The sequence below is a fragment of the Thamnophis sirtalis genome, unplaced genomic scaffold (assembly GCF_051295495.1).
Source record: "Thamnophis sirtalis isolate CommonGarterSnake01/CBP01778 unplaced genomic scaffold, rThaSir2_p1.2 scaffold_3, whole genome shotgun sequence".
Lineage (NCBI taxonomy): Eukaryota > Metazoa > Chordata > Lepidosauria > Squamata > Natricidae > Thamnophis > Thamnophis sirtalis.
Window position 1 is genome coordinate 82,611,378 of NW_028261383.1, and position 27,429 is coordinate 82,638,806.

At 38.2% G+C, this 27,429-nt stretch overlaps 1 protein-coding gene across 1 annotated transcript; it reads right to left on the reverse strand.

Annotated features, from left to right (window-relative positions):
- Positions 1-1,469: 1,469 nt before the first annotated feature.
- FAF2 (Fas associated factor family member 2) lies at positions 1,470-25,009 on the reverse strand. Its single transcript, XM_014065450.2, has 11 exons — positions 24,894-25,009; positions 16,302-16,370; positions 15,430-15,564; positions 14,561-14,637; positions 13,953-14,091; positions 11,883-11,968; positions 10,344-10,435; positions 8,397-8,574; positions 5,825-5,996; positions 2,974-3,117; positions 1,470-2,241 (listed from the first exon to the last, which is right to left on the reverse strand). The coding sequence occupies exons 1-11, from the start codon at positions 24,954-24,956 to the stop codon at positions 2,059-2,061; spliced, it is 1,338 nt and encodes a 445-aa protein (XP_013920925.2). The 5' UTR covers positions 24,957-25,009; the 3' UTR covers positions 1,470-2,058.
- Between the last annotated feature and the right edge of the window lie 2,420 nt (positions 25,010-27,429).

Genomic DNA, 27,429 nt, shown 5'->3' on the forward strand with positions numbered 1-27,429 from the left:
GGGCAAAAAGATAACTTTTTAAAACAATAAAAAATAAAAGGGCTCACCAATGATGTGCTGCACTAGTGTCCTATCCTAATTCTCAGCATTCCCATTTCTCCTTTACATCATCATAAAAAAATAAAAAAGGGGTGAGGAATGGGTAAATGAAGCATAAAATCCCCAGCTAAGAATGTGATGCTTTCAATCTTTAGCAGTAGCTTAATCACCATTTAGTCTGTGACTATCATCAGGGCTTTTAATTCATATGGAGGAAAATGTATATATGTTTTAGTACATGTGCACACATAGCATCATTAAGGTCACCCAAACTCACTACACATATGCATACGCAATTCAGAGAGTAAGTTCCTACTTCATAGTTTTCCTTTTAATTCCAAGTTATTTTAACAGCTTTTCCCTTTTAATTGTTGGCAAGACATAGGAGAAGTAGACTTCTTCTGTCCAAGTCAAACAGAACATAGAGGGAAAGCCAAGTATAGCAAATGAAAAGTAATACTGCGTGAGTTCATGCCTGATTCCATGCTACCCGTTGCAAGAAACAATATTATTTGCAAGTTAACACAGAAGCAAGAGAGCTGAAGGTTTCTTAATCGCAAGAAGGGATATGAGAACCTAGTGGATTTTATGTGCAAGGTTTGTACCTTTAAAGAAAAACACTATAGTCCAAAAGGATTCTCATATCAATTACATTGTTAGATGAAAAATCAAGAGAAAATGGTTTTCTGATCAAAGGAACCCAAATTGTAAAATGGAATTGACTTAATCTCCCACCTTTTAGGATTCATAATTGACTTAATCCCCCACCTCCACACTTGGATTCAGAAGAGATCATCTGATAGAAGAGTCAAAAGTTGGCTTCTTTGATTGCCCTTTCCCTCTGAAACCTACTCTTGTTGCTACATATGTTGTGTAGAAGTTGGCAACAGCAAGAGAACTTGGAAAAAATTGCCATCCAGCTCCCTTCCTCTATTGGGAAACCTCTGCTAGACCTTAGTCCTTTTCATGAGCAAGGAAGTCCTGATCCAACTTTGAGGCTATAACCTTATTAAAAAGATCTGTCTGCATGAAGTATGAAGTACTATAAAATTCAGAGGTACCAATCACAAAGTTCAGTTCATCATCCCTCCAGCCTTTCAGGTGGCTGTAACACCTATCAACATTGACAAATGATCTTACTACTCACCTGGCTCAGCAAAGATTATGGGTCCATGCTTCCATGCTGATTTCTCTTACTTTTTTCAGTCACCACTGCAGATTCATCAGATTAAATTGCAAACATTTTACACTAGCACAGAAAAAGGCTAATCCAAAATGGAATGAGGCAGTGTTAAAAGTCAAAAAAGTGTGTCAATTCCAGAATGATGCCCTACTACTGTTGTAAGTCTGCACATGGTTCGGGCAAGGCATTATGTCAGATTGGTACATTTGGGCTAGGTATTGAAGAGGCAGTAAGACACTGACAGGTGTTAGCACAGGCACACTAGAGGCAGAGTTTATTACACTATGCAGCTAACAACCCTGGAGAAGAAAAAACCTCTGTTGTTAAGAATTTATCAACAGCTCCATATTTAGAAAAAAAAATCATTGTTAACCCATTCTCCTTTGGTCATTACAAAGCAAAAGATATACTTAAGGTGTTTTTTACAGAGTGAGAAGCTGGAAGAAAATAACCTTCTGTCTGTCTGTCCCCAGTGGGGGGCAGATCTCAACCCAGCTCACAGGTACGTTTCTTTTAGCTGTCAAAAGCAGCAGAACGTCAAATTTTCTAATGTCAAAATGATGGTGTAAATTATTTCCCATAAAAGCAGCGTTTACCAAAAGCTGCATTTCTGACCCTCTCTCTGGACGCCAGTTGTGGCTCCTCCCGTCTCCCCTCTCAATGTAAAAGGGGCTGAGTGTGTGCGAGTGTGCAGTTTCTCCTGCCAGTGCAGTCACATGACACGGCTGGCCAGGCCACAGAGTCTCTGATCCCTCATTTGTATGCAGCAGTCTTTTAAAAAAAATATTGTATTATAATAGGAATTTCTCTTTCCATCTCTGTATTTTGGATAAATGTCAATCGTCCGTAAGGTCTTGCACAAAGAGAACTTCCGTGTGGCTGAGTCCGGCTTCTTGCAGCGTGGGTGGATTAGGCCATTCCTCTGTAGGAAGGCAGGGCAGGACACGGCGGGGGAAATTGGCCTCAATCTGGAACTTTTCCGGGCTCTCTTTCAAAGAGAATAGGAAATCATGGATCACCTGGGGAAATTATACAAAATGTCGGTCAAAGGATTTGTTTTGATGAACTATCATAATGTTCACATTACAACAATACCACTGAAGACTGGTATTGTGCAACGAGTAGAAAACCTTAAATGTCAAGGTAGAGACCTCCAAGAAGTCACACCCTTTGTTAAATAAAACATTCCTATGATCTGTAAATCATTCCTTGGTTTTAACGAAAAAGATACTGGCTTAGATCCAGACTTCAGTGAACAAAACTCCACTAACAAATAGCTCCTGCTGGAAAAAAAGGGAAGTGATCCTCCCACCCCCAATTCCTCCTCCTTTCTACCATCCCCTGAAAATTCCTCCAAATATTTGGAGGTGGTGGTATAGCACAGAGGTGGCATGAAAAAATACTCCATGTCCAACCCATTCTCTTCCTTGGGAGCCTGAATGGTACAATAAAATAAACACTGGATGTCCACGTGGGAAACTGAGGTACAATTCCTTAATAAGTGCCTCTTCATAGCTTATTTGGCACAATTCTAGGTCAGATGAGAACTGAACAATCAGAAGCCCTGCAAAAAGAAAAAAAAAGCACAGTGTTGTGCTTTGCTTCACACTTTGACTGAGCCCCGAATTTCCACGCTGCTATTTTAGCTTGCTTGGTGTGGCAGCTTAAAGAGGGGGGGGGATTTTTGAAGGTCAGTCATATAAAAACATTCGTCACTCATAAGATGATGATTCCCCCCCTCCTTTTCTTACAGTTAAAGATTGTGTAAAGTGAAACCTCCTTTCCACCCTGGAGTCATTTGGCATCTTGAAGATGATCTTCACACTTTCAGGATCATCAGGGTGTGGCTCAGGGGGAAGGCATTCAGATTTCCGTTCCTTCTCCTCTTGCAAAGTCTGGAGGGTTAATTAGAGAAAGACGAATAACAAGCAGCAATTCAAAGACCATAGCAAAATCTAAACCTAAACACAGGTATCAGGGCAATGTAGCAGCAGTCATCGGGTTTAAACAGATTCTCAAATCTCAATCCCTGTGTCAGCTCTGGAAGCCATCTTCTCCATTGGAGCTTCAGGGCTACCACATTTAGTGCCTGGGAAAACGGGAGGGGGGATTACAAGGAGTGATGGAGGCTTAGCCATAACATTCCTTTCTCTGGGAGTCAAAAGCATTCGGCCTGCACTGGGATGTGAATGACTAGGGGTTGTCTCCAGTTGGGATGGTGAACTGATTGGACCATGTGATGGACTTGTGGGTGCAGGGGATGGATCTTTTGACTTTCTTTTGGGTGGGGAAAACCCGGAACTTTCAGATTCGGGTTTTCTCAGATGTGCCAAGATGACATCTCTTATAAAATGGAACTTCAAGCCTTGGAGTCTTCTTTCATTGGGGGTGTTACTTGGAACCCTGACATTCTCTAGATGAGGGGCTCCCAAGCTTTCTTGGTTCATGATGCCCTTGGCATCAAAGCAATGTTACTATGGCACCTCTAGAGGTTCCTAAACTCTGCATCCAGATGGTAAGGCACCAAAACAAGCTCACTAACGGTTCTATTTATTAATTAGTAAAATACCGTGTCTGGAATAGCTTGGAAACTGCAGCTCTAGATATCAGATGAGGATCAAATGTGGAAATGCAACATTTTAAGCAAGAGATTTTAACAATAATATCCAGAGTCAAACTCCTTAATAATCAAATTTGACAAGCTACCAGAGGACTGGAAAAGAGTGGATGTGGTTCAAAAAAGGGGGGGAAAAACAGATCCAGGAAACTACAGACCTATCAGCCTGACCTCAATACCAGGAAAGACTCTGGAAAAGATAATCAAGCAACGAATTAGCGAACACCTAGAAGCAAACAAAGTAATAGCCAAAAGCCAACATGGGTTTGTCAAAAACAGATCATGCCAGACTAATCTTATTGCATTCTTTGATAATGTGACAAAATTAGTGGACCAGAGGAATGCCGTCGATATAGTTTACTTGGACTTCAGTAAGATATTTGATAAGGTAAACCATAACCTACTACTAGATAAAGTAGAAGAATGTGGATTAGACAGCATCACCACCAGATGGATTCGTAACTGGTTGACCAACCGCACTCAGTCCTCAGTGGAACTGCTTCTACATGGAGGGAAGTATGCAGTGGAGTACCCCAAGGCTCTGTTTTAGGCCCAGTACTCTTCAACATCTTCATTAATGTTTTGGATGAGGGAATAAATGGGGAAATCATCAAATTTGCAGATGACACCAAGATGGCAGGAATAGCCAACACTCCAGAAGATAGGCTTAAGATACAGAAGGATCTTGACAAACTTGAACATTGGGCACTATCTAATAAAATGAAATTCAATGGTGAAAAGAGTAAGGGTCTACATTTAGGCAAGAAGAACGGTTGCAGGAACTAGGAATGTCTAGTTTAATGAAAAGAAGGAGTAGGGGAGACATGATAGCAATGTTCCAATATCTCAGGGGTTGCCACAAAGAAGAGGGAGTCAAACTATTCTCCAAGGCACCTGAGGGTAGAACAAGAAGCAATGAGTGGAAACTAATCAAGGAGAAAAGCAACTTAGAATTGAGGAGAAATTTCCTGACAGTTAGAACAATTAATCAGTGGAACAGCTTGCCTCCAGAAGTTGTGAATACCTCAACACTGGAAGTCTTTAAGAAGATGTTGGATAGCTATTTGTCTGGAATGGTATAGGGTTTCCTGCCTAGGCAGGGGGTTGGACTAGAAGACCTCCAAGGTCCCTTCCAACTCTGTTATTGTATTGTATTGTATTAAAATCTGCAGTTAAATTTTTCCAATATATTCAGCAAAACTGTTAAAAAGTTCTACTGCACAGAGGAGTTTAGCAAACTTCTAGAAGAAAGCGTAATATGCACACCAGTTTCTGCTCCTCTCTCTCCTTGAGGAAAAATATTTGAACAATTTGTGCCATTCCATATATAAATATTTCAGAACGTGGCACCTTAGCACACCAGACTACAGGTAATGTTTTTAATCTTTATAAATTAATCTATTATACATTAGAAGTTTTAATACACTTTCTCATAAACAAAAAAAAATCAAAAATGAATGAAGTACAAATTTAAACATCTGGCTCCTAACTCATTTCCATCTTGCATGCTGAATCTTGATGAGTGAGGACACTTGGTATTCAGCCTAGTACAGTATTCCTTAAACCTTTTGCTAAGGACTCCTCCCCCCTTGCCCCATTTAAAATTTATGGTGGGGACTCCAAAACAGCTTTTGTTCATATGGGTTATATTTATTTATTGACATTCACCAGATTAAAAATTAAAATTGATGTATTTGTAGATATTTATTGAATCAGGTAAAAATAACAATGTTAAAACCCAAGAGATACTAACATAAACATTTTCTTTGAAAAAACTTTTAACAAATAAAATAATGAGACAAGTGAATTTTTTTGCAAACATCTTCAATAAGTGGCAAAAAACCCACTGATTTCGTGTCCTGTAAGAGGGAGTTGGGAAACGCGCAGGGGTGCTCAGACCACATCTAATATATAGGCTAATAAACTAGAAAAGCTATGTCCTCTAATCCACAATTTACTGTAAGCCAATCAATGTCCCTTCTTACCTGCCGCCTTCTCTCCTCTGCCAGCTTCTGCTGTTGCACCTCTTCCTCCTTCCTCCTCTTCTTCTCTCGCTCTTCCTTTTTCTTACGTTCTTTCTCCTGATCTGCCCGTAAGGAAGCCAGGTATGCCTCATCCTGTTGCTGCCTCAGGACCTGAGTTTGGTTTCGTTCTTCTCTAATATAGAAAGGGAAATTTGTTCTAATTAACCAAGGTTTTTTTTATCAGAAATTCTAGAATAGCAATTTCTGACTTTTTAAAATAAGATGCATTTAAGAATTAGGACTGTTGACTACTTTTCTATCACAACTTGAGTACATATAGGGCTTCCCTAGACAGCAGTACCAAAGATGCTTTTTCCAAAAGGCAACAGGACTTTCTGGGTTCTTTGAAAACGTTTTGCTTCACGTCCAAGAAGCTTCTTCAGTTCATAGTTAGAACTGAAGGAGGTTCTTGGATGAGAAACAAAACATTTTCATAGAAATAACCAAGGAAGTCCAGTTGCCTTTTGGAAAAAGCACATTTGGAATGATCAAGACCTGGATGATTAAGAATCTCCATACACATTTAGATAGCAGCATTTTCAAATTGAACTTCCCACTGAGTGGCAGCTTCTTTCTTTCCCATTAAAAATGAAGAGTCCAAAAAGAGGTGAACACTTCAAACCTGTAATCTAAGATATGAAAGATAAAGAACTTATCAAGAGGAGTTTTTTTCCTTCTTTTCAACCAAAGATATATTTTGTCCATATGGAAATGCAAATTGCTGAGTCTACAATTAGTTTAGTCTAAAACTAATTGTAGTTCCAATAAATCTAAGGCCCCCCTGGATCTGATACCTGGAGCCTACCTTTGAGGCCAAGGAAGAGATTAAAAGTATGAGAAGGGATATATAACTTTTCAACAGCAGAAGGCAACATTGTCACACCTATGATGACCCTGCGCGAGGCACAGAAGCAAAACAGCCAGAGAACAGTTCTAACTCCCCTTTATTGCTCCAACTTTCCCCCAAATGTTCCCACGTTTACTGCAAGTCCTGGAGCAAAGCTCCCACACATACTCCTGACAGCCTCTGGCTGCGAATAGTCCAGCAAGCAAAGTTAGCAAGACAGCAACCAAGGCAAGAAGTCTAGTGAGGCAGGCAAACTGGGCAAGGCGTACAAGACAAAGCCCGGCAAAACCCAGATGTTGGCAACTGCAAGTGAGGCTCCAGGGATTCAACGCTTGTTCCCAACAAACGCCCCTCCCATCAGTGTCTTTAAATCTCATTCCCCAGGTGAGCCTTGTGAAGAGAGGTGGGGCGCCCTGCTGATCCCGCCTCCTCTCCATTCTTTGTGCTCAGGAATCAGGAGGGGGGAGAGGTAATTGCTCACTGCCAGAGCTCCATCACTCCTCTGCTCCACTGCCTGCCTTTTCTCTCCTGCCTGCTCCTCCTGCACCCCCTCCCCCTCATTCCCAGGCCCAAGGGATCCAGCACTGGTTCATCTTGCTCCTCGGGTTGACCCTCCGTTGGTCCTAGCTCTGTCCCGTCCTCACACTCCGATGGGGCTATGACACTTCCCTATTCTATTCTCCCTATCTTATATTGGTTGGCAAAGGCCACAGTGGCAAGACTATGATTTCCACTGGTTATAACAGTTATAACAAAATTCTTTCTAGAAAGCCAAGGTCATCCTTTGTCTCTGCATCTGACCAGAACTGGATGGGTGGAAGCTGCCAGCATGGCAATGGAAGATTGGACCATGTGACGGAATTGTGGGTGTAGGGACAAGATCATGAACTTTCAACTGGGTGGAAAACTGGGAAGCCTTCAGATTCGGGGTTTCCCAAATGTGCCAACACATGGTCCAATCTTCCACTGCCATGTTGGCAGCTTCCATCCATCCAGTTCTGGCCAGATGATAAATGTCAAAATTAAATCATGGACTGTAGCTCACATATTTTCAATTTGGTGTAACTATACCATAGCAGTAAATCATGCTACTGGTTCTCTCTGCTAAGCTGCTAAAATTTCTTTTAATCTTTTACCTCCTGTAGTATTCCTGATCATAGCATATAATCTACCAGTTATGTGCATAGTTTTTAATTTGGCCATTAAGTAGATAAATAAAAGTTGAATAGTGTACATTTCTGATATCATGAGGCATTAAATATCTTCCTAGTTCCCATTGAGCAAGGTCCTCAGAGTTCGGAATGCCTGAGTTCATACGACACTTCACATAATTTGTCAGTTTTCTTACACTGTGCTGAGCGAATCAAATTCACCAGATTATGGTTTATTACTTCCTGTGTTGTATGTATCAATTAAACTGTGTCTAATTAAGCAATCCATAATTAAAATAACCATGAGCCATAATATGATCTATGAATCTAATTAATTTCAATTTTCAGTGACTTGAGAACAAACTAAATCAGAAAAGGATGCAATACGAAAAGAAATATCCATGTGAACTGCCTTGAGTTTTTGATGAGATACCAGTACATTATTTGTTAGAAACAAACTATCATACTCCATTTTTTATTCAATGTTAAAATATTCTGGAATAAAACAAAGTGGTGTTATTTTTCTGCTTAATACCTTTCCAGACGCTCAGACATCAGGTAGGTCTGATTGGAATCCATAATGAATGTCAATTGGTTATTGAGATCATCAGGTTGGATAAGTCCCTCTAACCTTCCAACCACAGTCATTCTACGATCTTTCAGCATGATCACTGCCAAGAAAGGGTAGGTGTTCTCACGCAAAGCCTGAGACACTGAGGAAAATAAAGCAGTGTCATTATTTGCAGCTTTAAAATGCAAGGCAATATTTAACATTTAAATTGAACTACATTATTTTGTCTCTTAATTCTTGTTACTAGCCACTCTGGCAGTTTTCAGAGGAAAGCATTTCCTATTTCTGTTGCTATAAGTATCTTCTAATTCAAGATGACAGAAGTTCAAATGTGATCTTTATTCAAATATTCCTTACCACAGAGCTATGATTTTATTCCATAATGGACTGTAAAAAAAACTTGTTCAAACTCCCACATTTATTTCCACTCTATGATGGAACTGTTTTTTTGTTCTAATCCAGGGCTCAGCAACCCATGGCTCTGGAGCCACATGTGGCTCTTTCATCCTCCTGCTGCGGCTCCCTGTCGCCAGTCGGCTCCACAATTGATAGGGCTTTCAGTTAGGACAGGTAGAGGAAAAAGGATGGTGTGCTAGGATGAGACTCTATGATGAACGAACTGGACTTCCGGTCAGCTCTAGAATTGAATAGGGGGCTTCCAGTTAGGACCTTTGTGGCTCTTTTGAGCGTTTAAGGTTGCCGACCCCTATTCTAATCTAAACGCACAATAGAATAATACAATTTATACTAAACAATGGAATATTGGAAATGTGGTGTCAAAAAGTAAGAATCCCGTAATTTCGATGGCAAGATCTGAGTTCTCATGGCAAACAATTTGTACTTCAATGAGCTGTGAAACCCAGAGTAGAACTTCCTCAAAAGATCTAAGGCCAGATAGCAAAATACAAAAATGGCAGATAGATATTTAATTATTTGACTCTTAAAACTTATTTTCAAAAAACAACAATCAGAAGCAACACATTCCTGCCATATTATGGATTCCAAAATTCATCAAAGACGGACTTAAATAAAGTTATCTTTTGGATAACATCTTGCTCTTGTTTAGAAAGCCTGATTTATTAAATACATTTTGGCAAAGCTTCATCTGATAATCCAGGATCATTATTGATATGCAACTTTATTTTTTAAGAGGACAAATTTATTATCAATACTATTTATTAGATTTAATGATATACTCAATGTGAATTACAAATGGAATTGTTCCATAGATTCATGAAGTCCCTGTATTATTGGAAATTTTATTCAGCTTCTTTCCAAATTATCCTCAATATGGAACCTTCTTTTCAGATTTGACACTCCCTTTCACCAAACATTTCCTTTGGTAATTACTGCATAGTTGACCTGACCACCATATATATATATAAAATTAACTTAAAATCTTGTTTTTACTGCTTACACAAAATCACACATGCAACTTTACTGCCATTCCCTGCAGTCTGGAAGCATGATTTTGCAGATGCTTACTAGCCCTTTCTTTTTTAAGATAATTATTCCTAGTTCTAAATTGTGTGTGGATTAATTAAAAATCTCTGGTAATAATATAAAGTTTTATAACTACCCATTATTTATATACTTTTATTATCAGAAATGCCCATGGAACTCCATTCAATTATTTTTATTCACATCAGTTGTAAATTCTTCACAGTCCAAGAATACCTTTTTCCAAATTACCTTGTCTCCTATTGAAGATTTTAAGTTTCTAAATAACTTTAAATAATTATTTAAAAATTTAGAACACATCACCATTTAATGGGATTAGTTTCCCAGGAAATATGTATAATATAGCAGCTAAGACTATTCCACTATACTTTTACTCTGGCCCAAAGTACCAATGAACACACTCAACGTTCCTTCTGAATAATAAGGCCGATATATTACAAGAAGACATACCTCTGTATCCTTCTGGTTTATTGGTAGAACATGCCCAGAAGAGCATCCTGGTGTTTATGAGGGAAACAACTTCTGGTGCACAGAGTGTACTGCTGTAAGAAGAGGAGAATAAACAATGAAGGAGAATAAAGGAGAATTACTAATCTTATTGCATTCTTTGACAATGTGACAAAATTAGTGCACCAGAGGAATGCCGTCAACATAGTTTAATTGGACTTCAGTAAGGCATTTGATAAGGTAGACCATAACCTACTACTAGATAAAGTAGAAGAATGTGGGTTGGATAGCATCACCACCAGATGAATATGTAACTGGCTCACCAACCGCACTCAACGTGTAGTCCTCAATGGAACTGCATCTTCATGGAGGGAAGTATGCAGTGGAGTACCCCAAGGCTCTGTTTTAGGCCCAGTACTCTTCAACATCTTCATCAATGATTTGGATGAGGGAATAAACGGGGAACTCATCAAATTTGCAGATGACACCAAGATGGCAGGAATAGCCAACACTCCAGAAGATAGGCTTAAGATACAGAAGGATCTTGACAAACTTGAACATTGGACACTATCTAATAAAATGAAATTCAATGGTGAAAAGAGTAAGGTTCTACATTTAGGCAAGAAAAACGAAATGCACAGGTACAGTATAGGTGGTATCTTGCTCAGTAGTAGTAACTGTGAGAAGGATCTTGGAGTCCTAGTGGACAACCACTTAAATATGAGTCAGCAGTGTGCAGCAGCTGTCAAAAAAGCCAACACAGTTCTAGGCTACACAAACAGAGGGATAGAATCAAGATCATGTGAAGTGTGGGTACCACTTTATAATGCCTTGGTATACTGCATTCAGTTTTGGTCACCACGATGTAGAAAAGATGGGGAGACTCTAGAAAGAGTGCAGAGAAGAGCAACAAAGATGATTAGGGGACTGGAGACTAAAACATATGAAGAAAGGAACTGTGTATGTCTAGTTTAATGAAAAGAAGGACTAGGGGAGACATGATAGGAATGTTCCAATATCTCAGGGGTTGCCACAAAGAAGAGGGAGTCAAAATATTCTCCAAGGCACCTGAGGGTAGAAAAAGAAGCAATGGGTGGAAACTAATCAAGGAGAGAAGCAACTTAGAACTGAGGAGAAATTTCCTGACGGTTAGAACAATTAATCAGTGGAACAGCTTGCCTCCAGAAGTTGTGAATGCCCCAACACTGGAAGTCTTTAAGAAGATGTTGGATAGCCATTTGTCTGGAATGGTATAGGGTTTCCTGCCTAGGCAGGGGGTTAGACTAGAAGACCTCCAAGGCCCCTTCCAACTCTGCTATTGTATTGTATATAATGTACTTGAAGCCACATACAAAACATATTATTCATTTACTTGATACATTTATATCCAGCCTTTTGTTCAGGAGTTCGCAGCCCTGTCCGTAGTGCTTCCTCCTTTCTTTTTCCCACATAACAAGCAGTTTATAAGGTAGGTTAAGATGATAGTTCCCGTGATTGAAAGTGACTTACACACAGATAATCTGCTGACTTAGTAATACCTACCGACAGAATTCATCAGTATCTTGATGATCATCACCATGCAGGTAAACAAGGAGGAAGCGCAACTCCCTCTTGGCATCATTCAGCGCCTTGAAAAACAGGATTAAAGAAATGGGATTATAGAAGATATACAAAAAGGTTTAGTTTACAAAACAGACAGGCTTCTGGTGATCTATGCCTAAAAACAAATGGCCACATTTTGGATGCTTTTATTTGAGCATGGAATGAAAAAGGCTGTGTTGTCCGAGGATAAATGGTTGGGCAATAGGGGAAAATCCCGGGACATAAGCAACTGAGGGGAGGTGGGGAAGGTAGGGGAGAGGGAAGGATGGAAATAGTGGAGTGGAGAAATTATAGTTGCTTTAGAACAAATAGGCCTAAACCTGAATACAGGTAATCCTCGATTTATGACAATTGAGCCCAAAGTATATAGCAATAGCACTTAGACTTATATACCAGTTTACAGTGCTTTATAGCCCTCTCTAAGCAGTTTTAGAGAGTCAGCATATTGTCCCCAACAATCTGGGTCCTCATTTTACCTTCCTCGGAAGGATGGAAGGCTGAGTCAACCTTGAGCCTGGTGAGATTTAAACTGCCAAATTGCAAGCAGCCGGCAGTCAGAAGTAGCCTGCAGTACAGTGGTGGGATTCAGTCAGTTCGCACCACTTCAGGAGAACCGGTTGTTAACTTTTGGAGTAGTTTGGCAAACTGATTGTTGGAAGAAATCATGAGGGCAGAGAACCGGTTGTTAAATGATTTGAATCCCACCACTGCTGTAGTACTGCATTCTAACCATTATGCCACTGCAGCTCATGTGTTGCTAAGCAAGACAATTGTCCCATTTTATGAACTTTCTTGCTACAGTTGTTAAGTGAATCACTGCAGTGGTAAGTTAGCAACACAGTTGTTAAGTGAACCTGGCTTCCCCATTGACTTTGCTTGACAGGAGGTTGCAAAAGGTGATCACATGATCCCAGGACACAGAAACCATCATAAATATGGTTGCAGTTGCCCACGCATCCAAATTTTGATCACATGACCATGGGGATGCAGGGAATGGACTCATATTTATGATGGTTGCAGTATGGTTGCCATGGTCATTAAGCAATTCATATGGCCATTAAGTGAATCTAGCTTCCCACATTGACTTTCCTTTTTGGAAAATACTTGGGAAAGTTGCAAATTGTTATCAGTTATCTCTGGGATGCTATAATCACCCTAAATACATGTTGGTTGCAGGCATGAAATGCTCTAATCTTTGTTATTGGTTCGGACTGGGAATGCCCGTGTGCATTCACTCGTCACTTCTGCGCATGTCCAGAGTGTCCGTGATGACGTCTGGGCAGGTGGGCGTAGCCTCCCATCGCCGTCACTGCCAGTTTGCCCGAACCGGGACGAACCGGCAGAATACCAGCTCTGGTTGGTTGCCAAGCACCTGAATATTGATCATATGACCATGGGATGCTATAATGTTAAATGTGAGGACTGGTTACAACTTTTTTCAGCATTTTCCTAATTTTGAACAGTTATTATATGAATGGTTGTTAAGTTGAGAACTACCTATAATATACAATTAAAACCAGAGAGATTTCTTTTTGGATTAACTTTATTTTTATATTTGAGAAAAGCAGCAAGAGGATTATGTATTCAAAAATGAGAAGATGCAGTGCTACCCACAATGGAGGAATGGTTGGTGATGATAACAGAACACGCAGAGATGGCTAAAGTGACTTTTTAAATTAGATTTACATTTATTGCTGACTACAAATACCTTATAAACTTTCTTTTTCAACCTTTACCATTTTCTACCTATCTTCTTCATTAGTTTTCGTTATTTTTTTTATAATTATTTTTTTGAAAAAAGGAAAACTTAACGAAAATGCAATTACTGTCTAATCACAAGTAATACTATCAGAATTTCAAATTACATGTTTAAATTTTACCAGTATTATTTTTGTAAAGAGAAGAAATTGCAGTTGTGCTTCAAAGGAAAGCTTAAGAGTGGCTTTCTAAGAGATATAACGAAACAGGATTAGAATTATTCTATTTATCTGAGTCAACATTTCAACCAACCTGGCTGTATGTTCCCTGATAGAAGACAGGATGTATTCTTCCATATTTTTCTTCAAACATATGAATAAATGAAACAATGTCTCCTACAGGGTCAGTGACCCGACTACGAGGATCAGGACGGATAAAACGCAAAGCAAACCTGAGAGAAAACAGGATAAAAATTTCTGATTACTAGTTATCTAAGAATCTGAAGATGTGAATGAACTATGGTCTTAGATGCTCTAAACTAATTCCTACACAATCAGCTACAAAATTTGATTTAAGTTTACAAAACACAAATATGCATTAGGAATCTATCAATGCTGATTACTGATTATATTTCTATTACATTTTTATGCTGAAAATGGTAAGAAATGCCTTGTTGGATCAAAACATAATTCATTAGCCTTCACACTTTTATATAATTTCTAATGCACCATAGTTATTGGGTGGCTTACCAGAAATCTAGCACTTATCCATCAGTAACCCAATCGTGTGTGTGTGTATGTGTGTGTGTGTGTGCGCGCGCGCATGCCCGTGTATGTGACAGATTAAACTAATTAACAAGAATGAAGTTGAGGATAAACTATAAGGTTAATATAAACAAATATGAACTCAGCTGGACTTACCTAAATATATCAAGTAATGTGTAATATGTAAATCGGAATGGAAGCATTATCAAATAATAACCCCAACCTAATAAACCCTGAAACAAATAGAAAATAATTATTAGTATATTCCTTTTATACACTTAGGTTAATGTATTTTCAAGTAGTTATATTAGTGAAAAATTAACAGAATCAGGAAAACTGCTGTCATTAAGTAAGATCACTTAGAAGACATCAAACTATTATAACTAATGCTCCTTTATACTTTCTTTCCTCCAGTGTGGAAGGTATTACAGTATAACAATGACACAAATTTTAGAATCTCATTGCCAGATTTTTTAAAAATGGAAACAAGGGGATTTATTAGCTTTTAGGAGATTAGTGAACATTAAAAACAGCTATTTAAAATGATCATGGCTACTTCATGTGACATTTTCATTCTACACAGAAAATGAAACACTTCATGAATATACAAAATATATTAGCATATAACAAAGGTGGGTACCTTTTCTGCTAGAACAGCTTCACTATTCTGATTGGTAGATGTGTTGCTACACAAAATAAATAAGTTAAGCCTCCCAGAAGCTTCTAACGTACCTATTTTATGGACTAACTCAGCAAAAATAAGTGTCCTACTGGAAATATAACTGCTGTGTTTACTATTTACAGTAATGTAACAAAATGAAACGTGCCAATTGTGGACGCTCACAAGCCAAGTCTTCTATACAAAGAGATTCCTAGTGATTCAAATAGAGTACATGTAGCACATGGACAATCCATAAAACAGAAAACACAAAAGGAAAGAACTTTCCTTCTGTTGGTCCTTTTCACATTAGCAACAGAGAACCCCACTCTTTCCTTTTCAAGCACATTCAGATAAAATAACCTGCCCTTGGCTGTGGCCTTGAAACAACATAGCTGTAGATTCTGTGATCCGCTGTGTTGACTTGCAACGGCCGAGAAGGTGGTGGGTTGAAGACACTTGGGACTCCCTCTTGTTCATTTAATCGGTCCTGAACAGCTGCCTACAGAAGAAGATCCAGAATGTATTATGTTCCTATTGCAGAAAATATTAAACTATTCTGAATACAGGAGGAATGACCTCATGGACATAGACCTATTGACAGCTTGCAGTCTACATTATTAACAAGTTTAAATAAACAGTATCATCTTTACTGAATGTTCTTGCAGTTTGAAATGCTAAGGAAACGATCAAGTTGATATACATTCAAACCTTCCCAGTTTCATCCCCATGAAAATAATCTTTGAATGAATTAAACTGAAAGACAGTAAGTGGTTCAAAGCCATCTGCTCCAAGGATGAGTGAGATTTGAATTTGGGTGTCATTCCATATCCATTAACCACTTATTGGCTCTAGAACTTGAAAATTTCAGAAATCCAGCTTCTTATATATCTGTTTTCAATTAAAGAATATTTTTTTAAGTTCTTATAAATGAGATTTATTTGAAAGTTGTACAGATACCATGTGAATAAATTACATTTGTAGACCAGAATTGCAATATTTTGCGGAATTCAATGCTTCTCCCTCAAATTATAAGAATTCTGCACAGTGAAACAAAGGAGAATTATGCAAAATAAAGTATGAGTAGTTATGCTTATTAATATACTTATGTGAAATACCTTTGTTTTAATACTAAGCGTATCTGATTATAAGATACAGTAAAGAAGGAACTAATATCAATGTCACAGATGTAAGACTATAATCAGTGCAATAAGAAAACAGAGCCAAATGGCACAGTACCTCTATATTCCAGTTGTGTTGCTCCAGTGTATGACGACATTGGTCCATGGACTCTATGCCAGTCAAATCCTAAAGCCAAAGGAAGTGGGGAAACCGATGTCACAAAAAACACATTTCTTGAATTAATTAACATTTGTTTTTAGTCACTTCTCTTAATAATTCAGACATCAGATAAGCATTGGCAAACTTTATTCCAACACAACGAATAATTAAGCAATGCTAGGTTCTAAACAGAGCATAAACAAACTTTACCTTTCATGCTCAGCTTTATTTTAAAAAATCCTTTCTTTCTTAAAAAATACTTGGAGGAAACCTGAATATTGTTTTTTAGATTTCTATTAGTTGGAAAAAGGCCAGCTCTCCCAAAATGAAAATAGTGTGCCTAATTGTTGAAATGCTTCATGGTAATTCCTCTTGCACCAGTGATAATTTCAATGGATCATGAGTTATTCCCCTTTTGGCATATCAATTTGCATCAAAACTCTTCTCTCCTTTATATTTAGCTGTATTTATCCATTCTCAAATGTACATTTAAAAATTGATGGTAAAGGTATCAGGGACCAGTTTTGTGAAAGACAATTTTTCCATGGATCAGGGGGAGGGGGAGTGCGCAGATTCCTTGCATGTGCAATTTACACTAGGTTTTGCGTTCCTATGGGAATCTAATGTCCGATTATCTGAGATGGAGTTAAGGCGGTAAGGCCAGTGCTAGGGAGTGGCTGCAAATATAGATGAAGCTTCACTCACTCATCCACCGCTCACCTCTAGCTCTGCAACCTGGTTCCTAACAGTTAGGCAGACCCCTGGTCTAACTGATATTGATTGCTCTTCGTATCTCATTAACACATGGATGGACTAACATATTTTTTCCAATAGCTAGAGGGTAGACTGGGAATTTGAAAAACAATTAAGAAGAAGGCAATGTCAAATAACTATCATATTGTTGCTGAGAAAACTACACAAACCTGTACATGAATTACCAGGAGTTGAATTAAACACAAAAAAGGCTTTATTACTTCTGTGAGTACATATTTGGTGGTCATAAATGGTAGGCAAAAATGAAACTTCTTAAACCATAACTATAAAAGTTGAGTTCTTATAGCACAACAAGCAAAAATTAAATAAACCTCGGTCATTAACATTTTACACTACTCTTTTGCCTCAATAAGGCAACATTCAAGAAAAAGTTATTTTTCCATAGAATCAGAAAATAAGGATTGAAAAGAAACTTGGGGATCATCTGATTCGACTCTCTGCCCAATACAGGAATCCACAGCTATGCATTCCTGACAAATGGTAATCCAGCCTCTCTTGTGAAAGAAGAATCTACCTCCAACCAAGGTAGTCTGTTCCATTGTTGAACACCTCTTATTGTTATGATTTCTTCCTGGATGTCCAACCAAAGCTACTTCTGAACAATTAAAAACCATTGTCCGTCTCCCCACTTTTCTAGAATAATTTTGAACAATCCTGTCCTGTCTTCTAGATCAGCAGTCCCAACCTTTCCGGTTTGGTGGCTCAGTGCGGGGTGTGCATGTATGAAAGGGGATGATTGTGTAATGAGTGACGGATGTGCACATATGCACACACAGCTCTATTTGTGTTAGCAGCAGGTGCACCACCTATGCTCACATGAGAGAGCTTCACGTACACTCCGCTCGCACGAGGGAAGCTGCACTTGCACACACCTGATGCTTTCTGTGGACCAGTTCAAAACAGGGGGTTGGAGACCCCTGTTATAGATGATAACCCTTTAAATAGTTGAACACAGTTATTAAGTATTGTTTTTGTCTTCTGTCCTCCAGGCTAATGTTTCCAATCACTCGTCAAAAGTTTTTATTTTCAGGAACCTTGGTTCTTCTCACAACATGCTACAGTTTGTTGCTGTTTTTTGTAAGCCATGGTATCCAAAACTGGATGCAATATTCTGAGCATTGTCTGACCAATGCAGGATAGAGAGAAATGATGTCTCTTGATCGTCACATGTCCCTAACCCTAATGTTCAGCTTCTAATCCTTCAAGACACCTATATCCTTTTTTGCATGAACTGCCCCCTTGTATGATTTGCACACCTCTAAAACTCTACTCCTGTCTTAGACTTTTGTGTATGTGTCTAAATGTAGAATGTTTGTCCCTGTTACGGACAAATTCAGGTTTATCCATCAGCTTGCAGGTCCCAAGTAACTGGAAATATTCTAAGACGGTTCTGTTTTAGTTCAGTCTCACCTGTACCTGATAGTTTGTATTTTTTAAAGAATGATTGCTATACATTTTTAGCAATGATTGTTTTATATATTAGTTTTATTCTCCTGTTCTCTTCTCATAACCCATTGTGAGATAGGTTGCTATATAAATTTGATAAATATTAATCTTAACAATGCCCATTGTTCCAATTTGTCAATATTCTCTTGAATTTTGATACTATCCTTTAAAGTGTTTGCTATCACCTCTATTTTTGTATCAAGTACAAGGTATTGCTAAATATGAAATATTTAGAAACACCTTGCACTTTTAGAAATATTCCACATGAAATTTATCACTTATCATTTTTCTCCACATTGTCATTAATACATATTGACAAATACTAATTGCATACTAGTTTTGAACCAGCTCTGTGATCATCTATTAAAATGTTTAAATCTTCTTTACTAGAATCTTATAGAAGACTTTTCTGTAGCCAAGTACAGCAAATGTCCACCAAATTCTCAAGGTCAATTAAACAATCACTTTGTCAGGACAGTTCTTCACCATATCTACTACTTTGTCCTATTTGTCACTGCAATATCTGTAATAATGTTTATTATCCATTCAAATAACCAAAATACAATGTGTAATGATAAGATTTTAATATTTACTTCAAAATGTTTTAGTCTTCAAAATGTTTTATTCCTTTTCTAAATTAAAAAACCTATTTTTTTAAAAAAATATATTAAAAATTGGGCTATTCTAGGACCGGACGGAATTGGCTATAATTTATTTTATGAACTAACTCACTGCAGTTAATCCATAACTGAGAATTTATACTGTTTAGAACATGTTCAGTATTGTTTGCTGGATAAAAATTACTTTGATTCCAAACAGCAATATAAATAAATATACTGTATTCAGAGATGAGTTTGCATTTCATGATTAAACATAAATAGCAAAGCATTGTACCCATTAATTATATATTTTAAAGTCCTTATCATTTGTCCTCTGATGTTGTTGTTGTTGTTAGAGATTTAATCTTCAATTCAATTCACAGTCTGGGACTGGTAAAAACTTAACTGTTCAAATTCTAACCAAGGACCCAAGAGCTATTAAGATAGTGTCTGAGTATATAGGCAGTTCCGAGTAGGGTGGTGGTCTTTGTTGTTATTATTATTATTTGATATCATGATTTCTGTTTTCATGCTGTTGCCTGCTGATCTATTTAACCATCTCCACATCTCATATTACTATTTAAATTGTATAGTTTACTACCACTCCATAAATTTATATATTGCAACTTTTGGAATGCCCGATGACTACCACCACCATAATGAAAAAAATAATATTTTACCTAAGAGAAGAAAATCACTAGGTATTTTCTCCAGGAATACACTGTTCTATCCTCAGTGACATACTGCACTGAGAGAATGCATGCAATCATATTGAAAAAATTCAAGAGGAGGCCTCAGGCATTCCAGTTACCCTGTTAAGCTGGTATTCCTGGTATTGTTTTATCTCTTTTCAAACTTAATTTTTGTTGAATATGTAGAAGCTCTGCAAACCAATTACCTGATCAGCATTTTACAATAACATCAGCATATGAAATTTTCAACAGAACCTCAATTCTCTCTCTCAATACAACCCTCTCCCTGAAATAAGATTTTAATTAAGCTAAAACAAAATATATACAGATAAACATGCTAAATCATATACTTGATTGGACAAATGCATCTAATATTTCTGTACATTTCTAGGCTCTGTTGCCCTTTTCCTTGCAGCCTGCCTGTTAGAACTTTCTTTACTAAACTAGATAAGAGAGGATAGCAGCCTTATGTGAGACAACTAACATCATCACACATCAGCATTTTTATGTAAGTTTCAACATCAAACATTTTAGCAGCATGCACTTTTTAGCTAAAACTAAATTTCCAATATCCTTTCCTTTGACTTTGTACCAAAATGAAAGAGTCACAAACAATTGAATAAAGTTTTTCTTCACAAACTGTCAAAAAATATCGAAAATACCCAGTAATATTACCAGCCGATTTCTCTTATCTTCTACCATTTAAATAAGATAACTAAAATGAAAGCTACCTTCCTATCTGAAATTATTGGAATCAATGAATAGATAAATAAATAATAAATTGAGGTGTCTATGGTGCTCTTTGAGCTTAGTCGTAAACATTTCATTACCCAAACTAGGTAACATCATCAGTGGTAGTAGGGAGTGGGAGTTTGCACTAAATTTATATTCTAATGGCTTCCCTTGTCAATGTTGGTGGGAGCGGCCTTGGTGGGAGATGGGTTTTTATCATTGGGCTGTTACTGATGGCTTGTTTGGCTGTTCTTTGATTGGGGCATTGTTCACTTTTTGATTGTTAGTCTGATATTAATCTTGGTGTCATCTATATTCATCTGGGTGTTGATTGCTGGCAGGTAGGCATTTTGGTCTTTTTCTCCATTTTTAGCTTGTAGGTTATTTCTTTCATATAGTATGTAGATGTTGCTTACATCATTATATCTATTGATGGATGATTTGAAAGAATGCCCAGCTTCCAGGAATTCTCTACCGTTTTTTGGACTAGTCTTGGTTTAAGACAGACACAGTTTCCCAGTTGAAACAATAGTTAAATGTGTTTATATGTTGTTAAATTAAAGAGTTTTCATCATTATCACTCATTCTGGAACAACTGCTTTTTAGGCTGTGATAACTGATAGGTTTTACCGAATTATCCAACACTCTGTACTTCAACTTTAGAATATAGCTAGTCCTCAACTTATGACCACAATTGAGCCCAAAATTTATGTTGTTAAGTGAGAAATTTGTTAAATGAGTTTTGCCTCATTTTACGACTTTCCTTGCCACATTAATTAAGTGAATCACAGCAGTTGTTAAATAAGTAACATGGTTGCTACGTAAATCTGGTTTCTTCACTGACTTGCATGACAGAAAGTTGCAGAAGGGGATCACATGACCTCAGGATACTGCAACCATTTTAAATGTTAGTCAGTTGTCAAGCATCTGAATGTAAATCACATGACCATGAGAATGCTAACAACAGCTATAAGTGTGAAAAATAGTCACAAATTATTTTGTTCAGGGCCACTGTAACTTTGAATAGTCACTAAACAAACTGCTATAAGTCGAGGACTACATGTAATTATCTGTTTTTGATGATGAGCAGATTTATTGAGCAATTACTTCTCCAATGACAAGTATTCTTGTGAAACATATTCCATAAAGATACATTTTAAAATTTCTTGCTAAATGTAACATTAAAAACCTAACATTAAAAATATGTTTTTATTCAAGACAGCAGAGAAACAAATCTTAGCGTAACTCATTAATGTTATAAATACAATACCAGTTGTGGATTATTTTAAATGAACACCCTAGAAATGTCAAAACATTGGCAATAGGCTAGTTGTACACACTTCAACTTTCATTCATTTCTCCCATTTTTCTTATTAGATGAGGAAAGCAATAGTAATATAGTTGTGCGTTACTACTGTGCCATAAAGTTATCATTTTCTACAGTAAAAGGATGAACTTTCTATATGTCTATTAAAGCCAATTTTATTAAAATCCAAGCATCCTATCAAACCAAAGTTAATATTTTTATAATTTGAAGAGATTCAAGCTCCCAACCCCCATTTTGTAGCCCTTCTAGACCACCTTTAGATCATATCTCCAATTTCTGATAGCACTTTTTGTTATAGTAATAAGGAACAAATCAGATTACGCAACTGTGAAGTTGCTGTACCTATTTTACCTATTAGCTCCCTTTCATCCCCACCAAAGCTATACTGGTAAAAGGGCCAAATTGCAATTGCTCTCAAATGTGGCCGTTTTAAAGTAATACTATAGGAAGTATTTTGGGCATTAAATAATCTTATATATTTTTATTTCCTAAATACTATTACTACTGTATTTTCACATATATGAAAAAAATTCTGCCATTAGCCTTCACACCCTTTAGATTCTTATACCTGTATTTTATATAACTACAGTAAATGTCATGTCTTGTGTGAAGATACAGAATTAAATAAGTCACTGCGCTGAAGCTTATTTATTTGATTTCTATTTGTGGTGGAATCTGGTACTGAATTCCAGAGGGAGGGAAGGTCTCTCACAAGGAGCTAAGAGGGAAATCAGTCTTGTGTCCTTGGTATGCAGAAAGAGGCTCAGAAGGGATCCTCCCTAAATCTTCCCAATTCCCACAGGTGCTTTTAAAAAAGACAACTGGACTTGCTTAGTTTATTTCACTTCACATCCAAGAAACTTCAGCTCTGACTGAATGATGGGGAATGGAAGGGTTTATATTCTTTGCAGTCATCTGATTATTAGCACTCTGAAGGTTGGTGGTTAGTTATCTGAGGAGTCTGCTTGAGGCCACTTGGGGGTTTATCTGTACTATGAAGGTCACCTGAATCAGAGTGCAAATGGGTTGTGTGGGACTGCTGAGAAGACTGTTGCAGACAGGAGATAGGTGGTGTCAGGAAAAGCAGGAAAAGGAAAAGCACCCTCAAGAAAAAAAACTAAGAAAGCTCAGTTCCCTTTAAAAAGCACCTTTGGGACAACCATAACCTGGATGATTGAGAGCCTCCATAGATATTAATCCTTCACAAGATTTATTCAATAGGATAGTTATGCAGTGTGTGCTTTAGTATACTGAAACTCTTGCCTATGGGCAATACCCTAAGTAATTAATTGTGTTGTTCTTTGTGCCTGACAATATTCTCCCTTTATTTTTAGAACATTTTAGTTTGAAAAACAGATAGTTTGAACATTGTAAATTATTTTCTACAGAAAATACTAAATAGGAAGCTCAGAAAATAAAGTATAATTGATTTTGGCAGCCCAATTTAAGCTACAGATGAATGTGATGTAAAAGAATATGAGTACAATCTATCTTAGAGAAGATTAACTAAAAAGCCACCTGAGTTTACTAAAATATCAGGGAAGGAACGATATGTTAATCTGTAGTAACCAAAAATCAGAATACATTTGGTAGTTCCTTTTCAACACATTAATAAGAGGCATGTTTTTGTGAATTACAGCTCAGCTACAACTACAGCTATGGTTCATGAAAGGTTATGTCTATTATTAAAATATATAAGTCTGAAAAGATGCTACCAGGCTTTTTCTAATTTTTAACTGGGTACCAGAAGTTCTTTCAAAAAGCACAATGTTCTCTTCAACAGCTACAACAAACAAAAATCAACTTGTCATCATATTTCTTTTCAAAATAACCATAAGAACCTAGAATGCATGATTTTATCAACTCTGGCTGCATCACTTTAAGCAATTAGGACAGTAAAATTATGGCTACCTAAAATGCATAGGAAAGAAACAATTCGATCACTTTAGAACATTACCGGTAATAAGTATGATTTATAGTAGTGATTGGGCAGCCTCTATTTGATATAACTGAATCAAAATCTGGACATAAGTGTTTAGCTTTTCTCAATCATTCACTATCTAAATGTACTGTATCTGCTACTTCCAAAAGCATGGATGAAAGTGATACTGGCTAGGTGTTCTCAGAACTGTAGCCTCAACTGACACCAAATTGGGAAAGGCTGATATACAGAATTAAGCAAAATTTAAGTTCTGTTCTGTTCAACATTGAAGGTTGTTTTTTTTACTTTAAGATCAGAGGTTTATTGTTAAGCTTTATTCTAAGAGTTGCCAACGTTTCTACAAGTTGACATGAATATCTTATGCTTTTTACTTACCCTTTCAAGAACTGCAATGATTTCTGCGCACAGTATAGCTCAGTGTCTTAGAACAAGACAGAATATAGGAATAATGCTACACTTTTGTACATTTGGTTAGGAGGAATCCATTACAGCTTAGTCTAAACTAAATATAACATTGGGCTCCGTGGTAACTTATCATTTAGGGTTGTCCGGTCAACCGACCTGGAATGGATTGGAAACTGACTCATTTCCTGTTGTCTTTAATCAGCCTACTAATTAATTTCGAAGGCAACATATAAATATATAGATTTCAAGCAAGCTCAGACTTTACATTACAGATTCTTCCCCCACTCACCCCCGTAATTCCCCTTGGGGGGGGGGGGGAGTCATTCGTTTTACGCAGAGCCTCCGGCAGAAACTGCACGCGCACACACAGGCAGAAACCTTTACTGAGCTCCCCCTAAGTCTCTGGGCGAAAACTGCCCTTTTCCCAAGCACTGCCATCGCATACAGTCTTCCCCGCCGCACATGGCCCCGCTGCCATCCCAGGGCCAGCAGCAGCCAATGGCCAAGTTGCTCCCGCCTTTCCCTGCACGCTAGAAACCCCCCGAGGGTCTAATTCGATAGGGCTGTAGCAGGGGTCGTGGCCCTCCACCCATTCACCCAGGCCCGCCCAACCGCCGTGTCCCAGGCCAGCACCTGGAACTGAAGGAGCTTCTCAGTTTGCTCCGCCGACAACTCCCGCTCGTCCGGTGCCGCCATTTTGCCGCCGCCTCTGACCCGCAGTTGCGTCACTCTACGGATATGACGTGACAATTTGAAGCTTCCGTTTACGCTCTAGCCGCGCGTGTCACCATGGAGGTTGGAGCGTAACACCCCCCCCCCAGCGCGGAGGGAGCGGTGTTGCGCAATGCCACGATTCAGCGTAGGTACAATTCTCTGTAAAAATGGAGCTTGTTGCTTGATTTGCGAAACGAAAGAAAAAGAAGGAAGAAGAAGAAGAAGAAATAATCCCCCCTTTTAATTTAGTCATCCTTAGTGGTAGATTTCCTGTGAAATCGGCAGAAGTAATCCTTTAATGGTTTTTAATTCGTCTTAACTTGGTTGAATGCGCGCGCATACACACAACACACGTTATCCTGCTAACGCGCACAGGTTTCGGCATATAACCAGCTGGAGAGCTTCAGCGGGTGGAATTGCCAATGAGGTCTCGGAACCCATTATTTCACACTACAGGTTAGAAGTGGAACCAAGGCTGGTTTAGATTAAACGATTCCGAGATTGCAAGTCTATGATCACACCCATAGGTCACATTAACGAATGTCCCCCGTAGCTTCCGGTTTTATTTATGAGCCGTCTCTCATCCTGAAAATCTCTAGTGACACGTGGTTTTACGCGAATGAATGGAGCGTGAGACGTGCCTGCGTGTATTTCTGTGCTCAGGCGGTAGTCGGTTCAATTACATTTTCCTTAGAAACTGAACTATGCTTTCTTTTGGATGGCTAGCGCTACTCATTCTGTCTAGGAGTGATGGGAATTGGAATCCAACAGCCTTGGAAGGGGACGGTTTCCCCGCCTACATGAATCATCCGCTGTCAGCTGACAATATAATTTCAGGTGATCGTCGTTATAATCCTTTTAAAAGGTACTAGGAAATCACTGGGAGTAGATCCACATCCAGCGTTACTAAAACCAAACCTTGTGCTTCAGTTTCCAGGAGAGAGCTTTTACTTTACTGGCCATTAGAGCATGATTTAAGCTGAAGCAGTCAAGTGTGTAGCCTCTCTTGGTGTACCCAGAAACAATTTCACTATTCAGATTAGGAGGAAATGGTATTTGAAAATTAAAATTTGAGTGCAGTGCCTATTAAGCAACATCAATAAAAACATATAAGAAAAAATACCAAGCCAAGTCTGAACTGTTCTGGTTTCTCCACCAAAAAGACATGATATACGGTATTAATCAGATACCAGCCATCTACTGTAAGGGAAGGAAGATGAATCATGCCATTGAAGTTTTGATTATAAGCTGTGGTAAATTCACACCTGGGTAGCATATTTTCATTTCCAAATGAAAGAAAGATAAATTACTTGTCATGTATCCCTCCCCTTCCTCTTATCCTTAATAAATAAGTGTAACATTCTGATGTTCTTTTACATACAATATTTGCAGGGGTGTTTATTTCCATTTTAGAAACACCATAAATTGAGTGTTCAATGATTAGTTTATTTCAAACAGACTTCACTGAATAGCAGTGATGAAGAAGAATTCAGCATTGGAAGTCTGAGTCTGAAGGTAAAACCAGAGAGAGGTCCAATATCTTACAAAAACCACCCCTTTTGTTCTTCCTTTGCTGAGAATGGATCTTCAATATGTGTCTGACTGGTAGCTACTGTACACAGTGCATTGGTTGAATTCAGCCAATATGATTTGGTTCAGTGCCTTATGTAAACCTAGAACATCTGGCTGAATGAACTAAATGTTTACTGTGTCACTTAAGCGTCCTCACCTAGGCTGCTTTATCCTGTTATGGAAGAAGAGAACTGGGAAAGGGAATTTTGGAGGCATGACTCAGTTCATGAGTGTTCCTTCTCATGCTCTGCCTTCAAGGGAGCAGTGTGATTTCTAAGCAAGATAGGTTGGAATTGTAGAATATTAGGGGATTTGGGATGGCACTCTGCCCCTTTTAATAGAAGCTGTGGAGAGAAAGAGAGAGAGAGGTCTCTTATCCAGTACCTTTTCAAATCATACGGTAACATTTTATCACAGACATGTGTTGTAATATAGTTCCTTGTGTAGGTGTGTGTCCTCCATGGCCTAGTTCATACTGGGGCTTGCAGAGTCATGCTGAATCACACAGGAGAAAACAAACTCCTAGAACGCCATAACATCTTGATAGTGCATAACATAACATTCTGATATGTGCCCTACCATTGATGTCCAGGATTTAACCATATATAGACTGAGCAGTAGATTAGAAATTGTACTTTTACAAGCTGTTTTTACTCACATGCTATTGCTCCTCCTGCCTTTGTCCTATCTCAATAAAAGGGGCTCTCAGACCCCCAATCTGGGTCGCTCCATCCCGAGAAAGGTTGTCTCCTGTCTTTTCTCAACATTGGCCTCATGGGCGAACCACGGGAACGTGCAAACAAGAGTCGGAAGGGTATAGAAGAGTTTTCCTAGGTTTATGTATAAACCAGAGACTTCACTGCTACATTGTTTATAGTCAGTG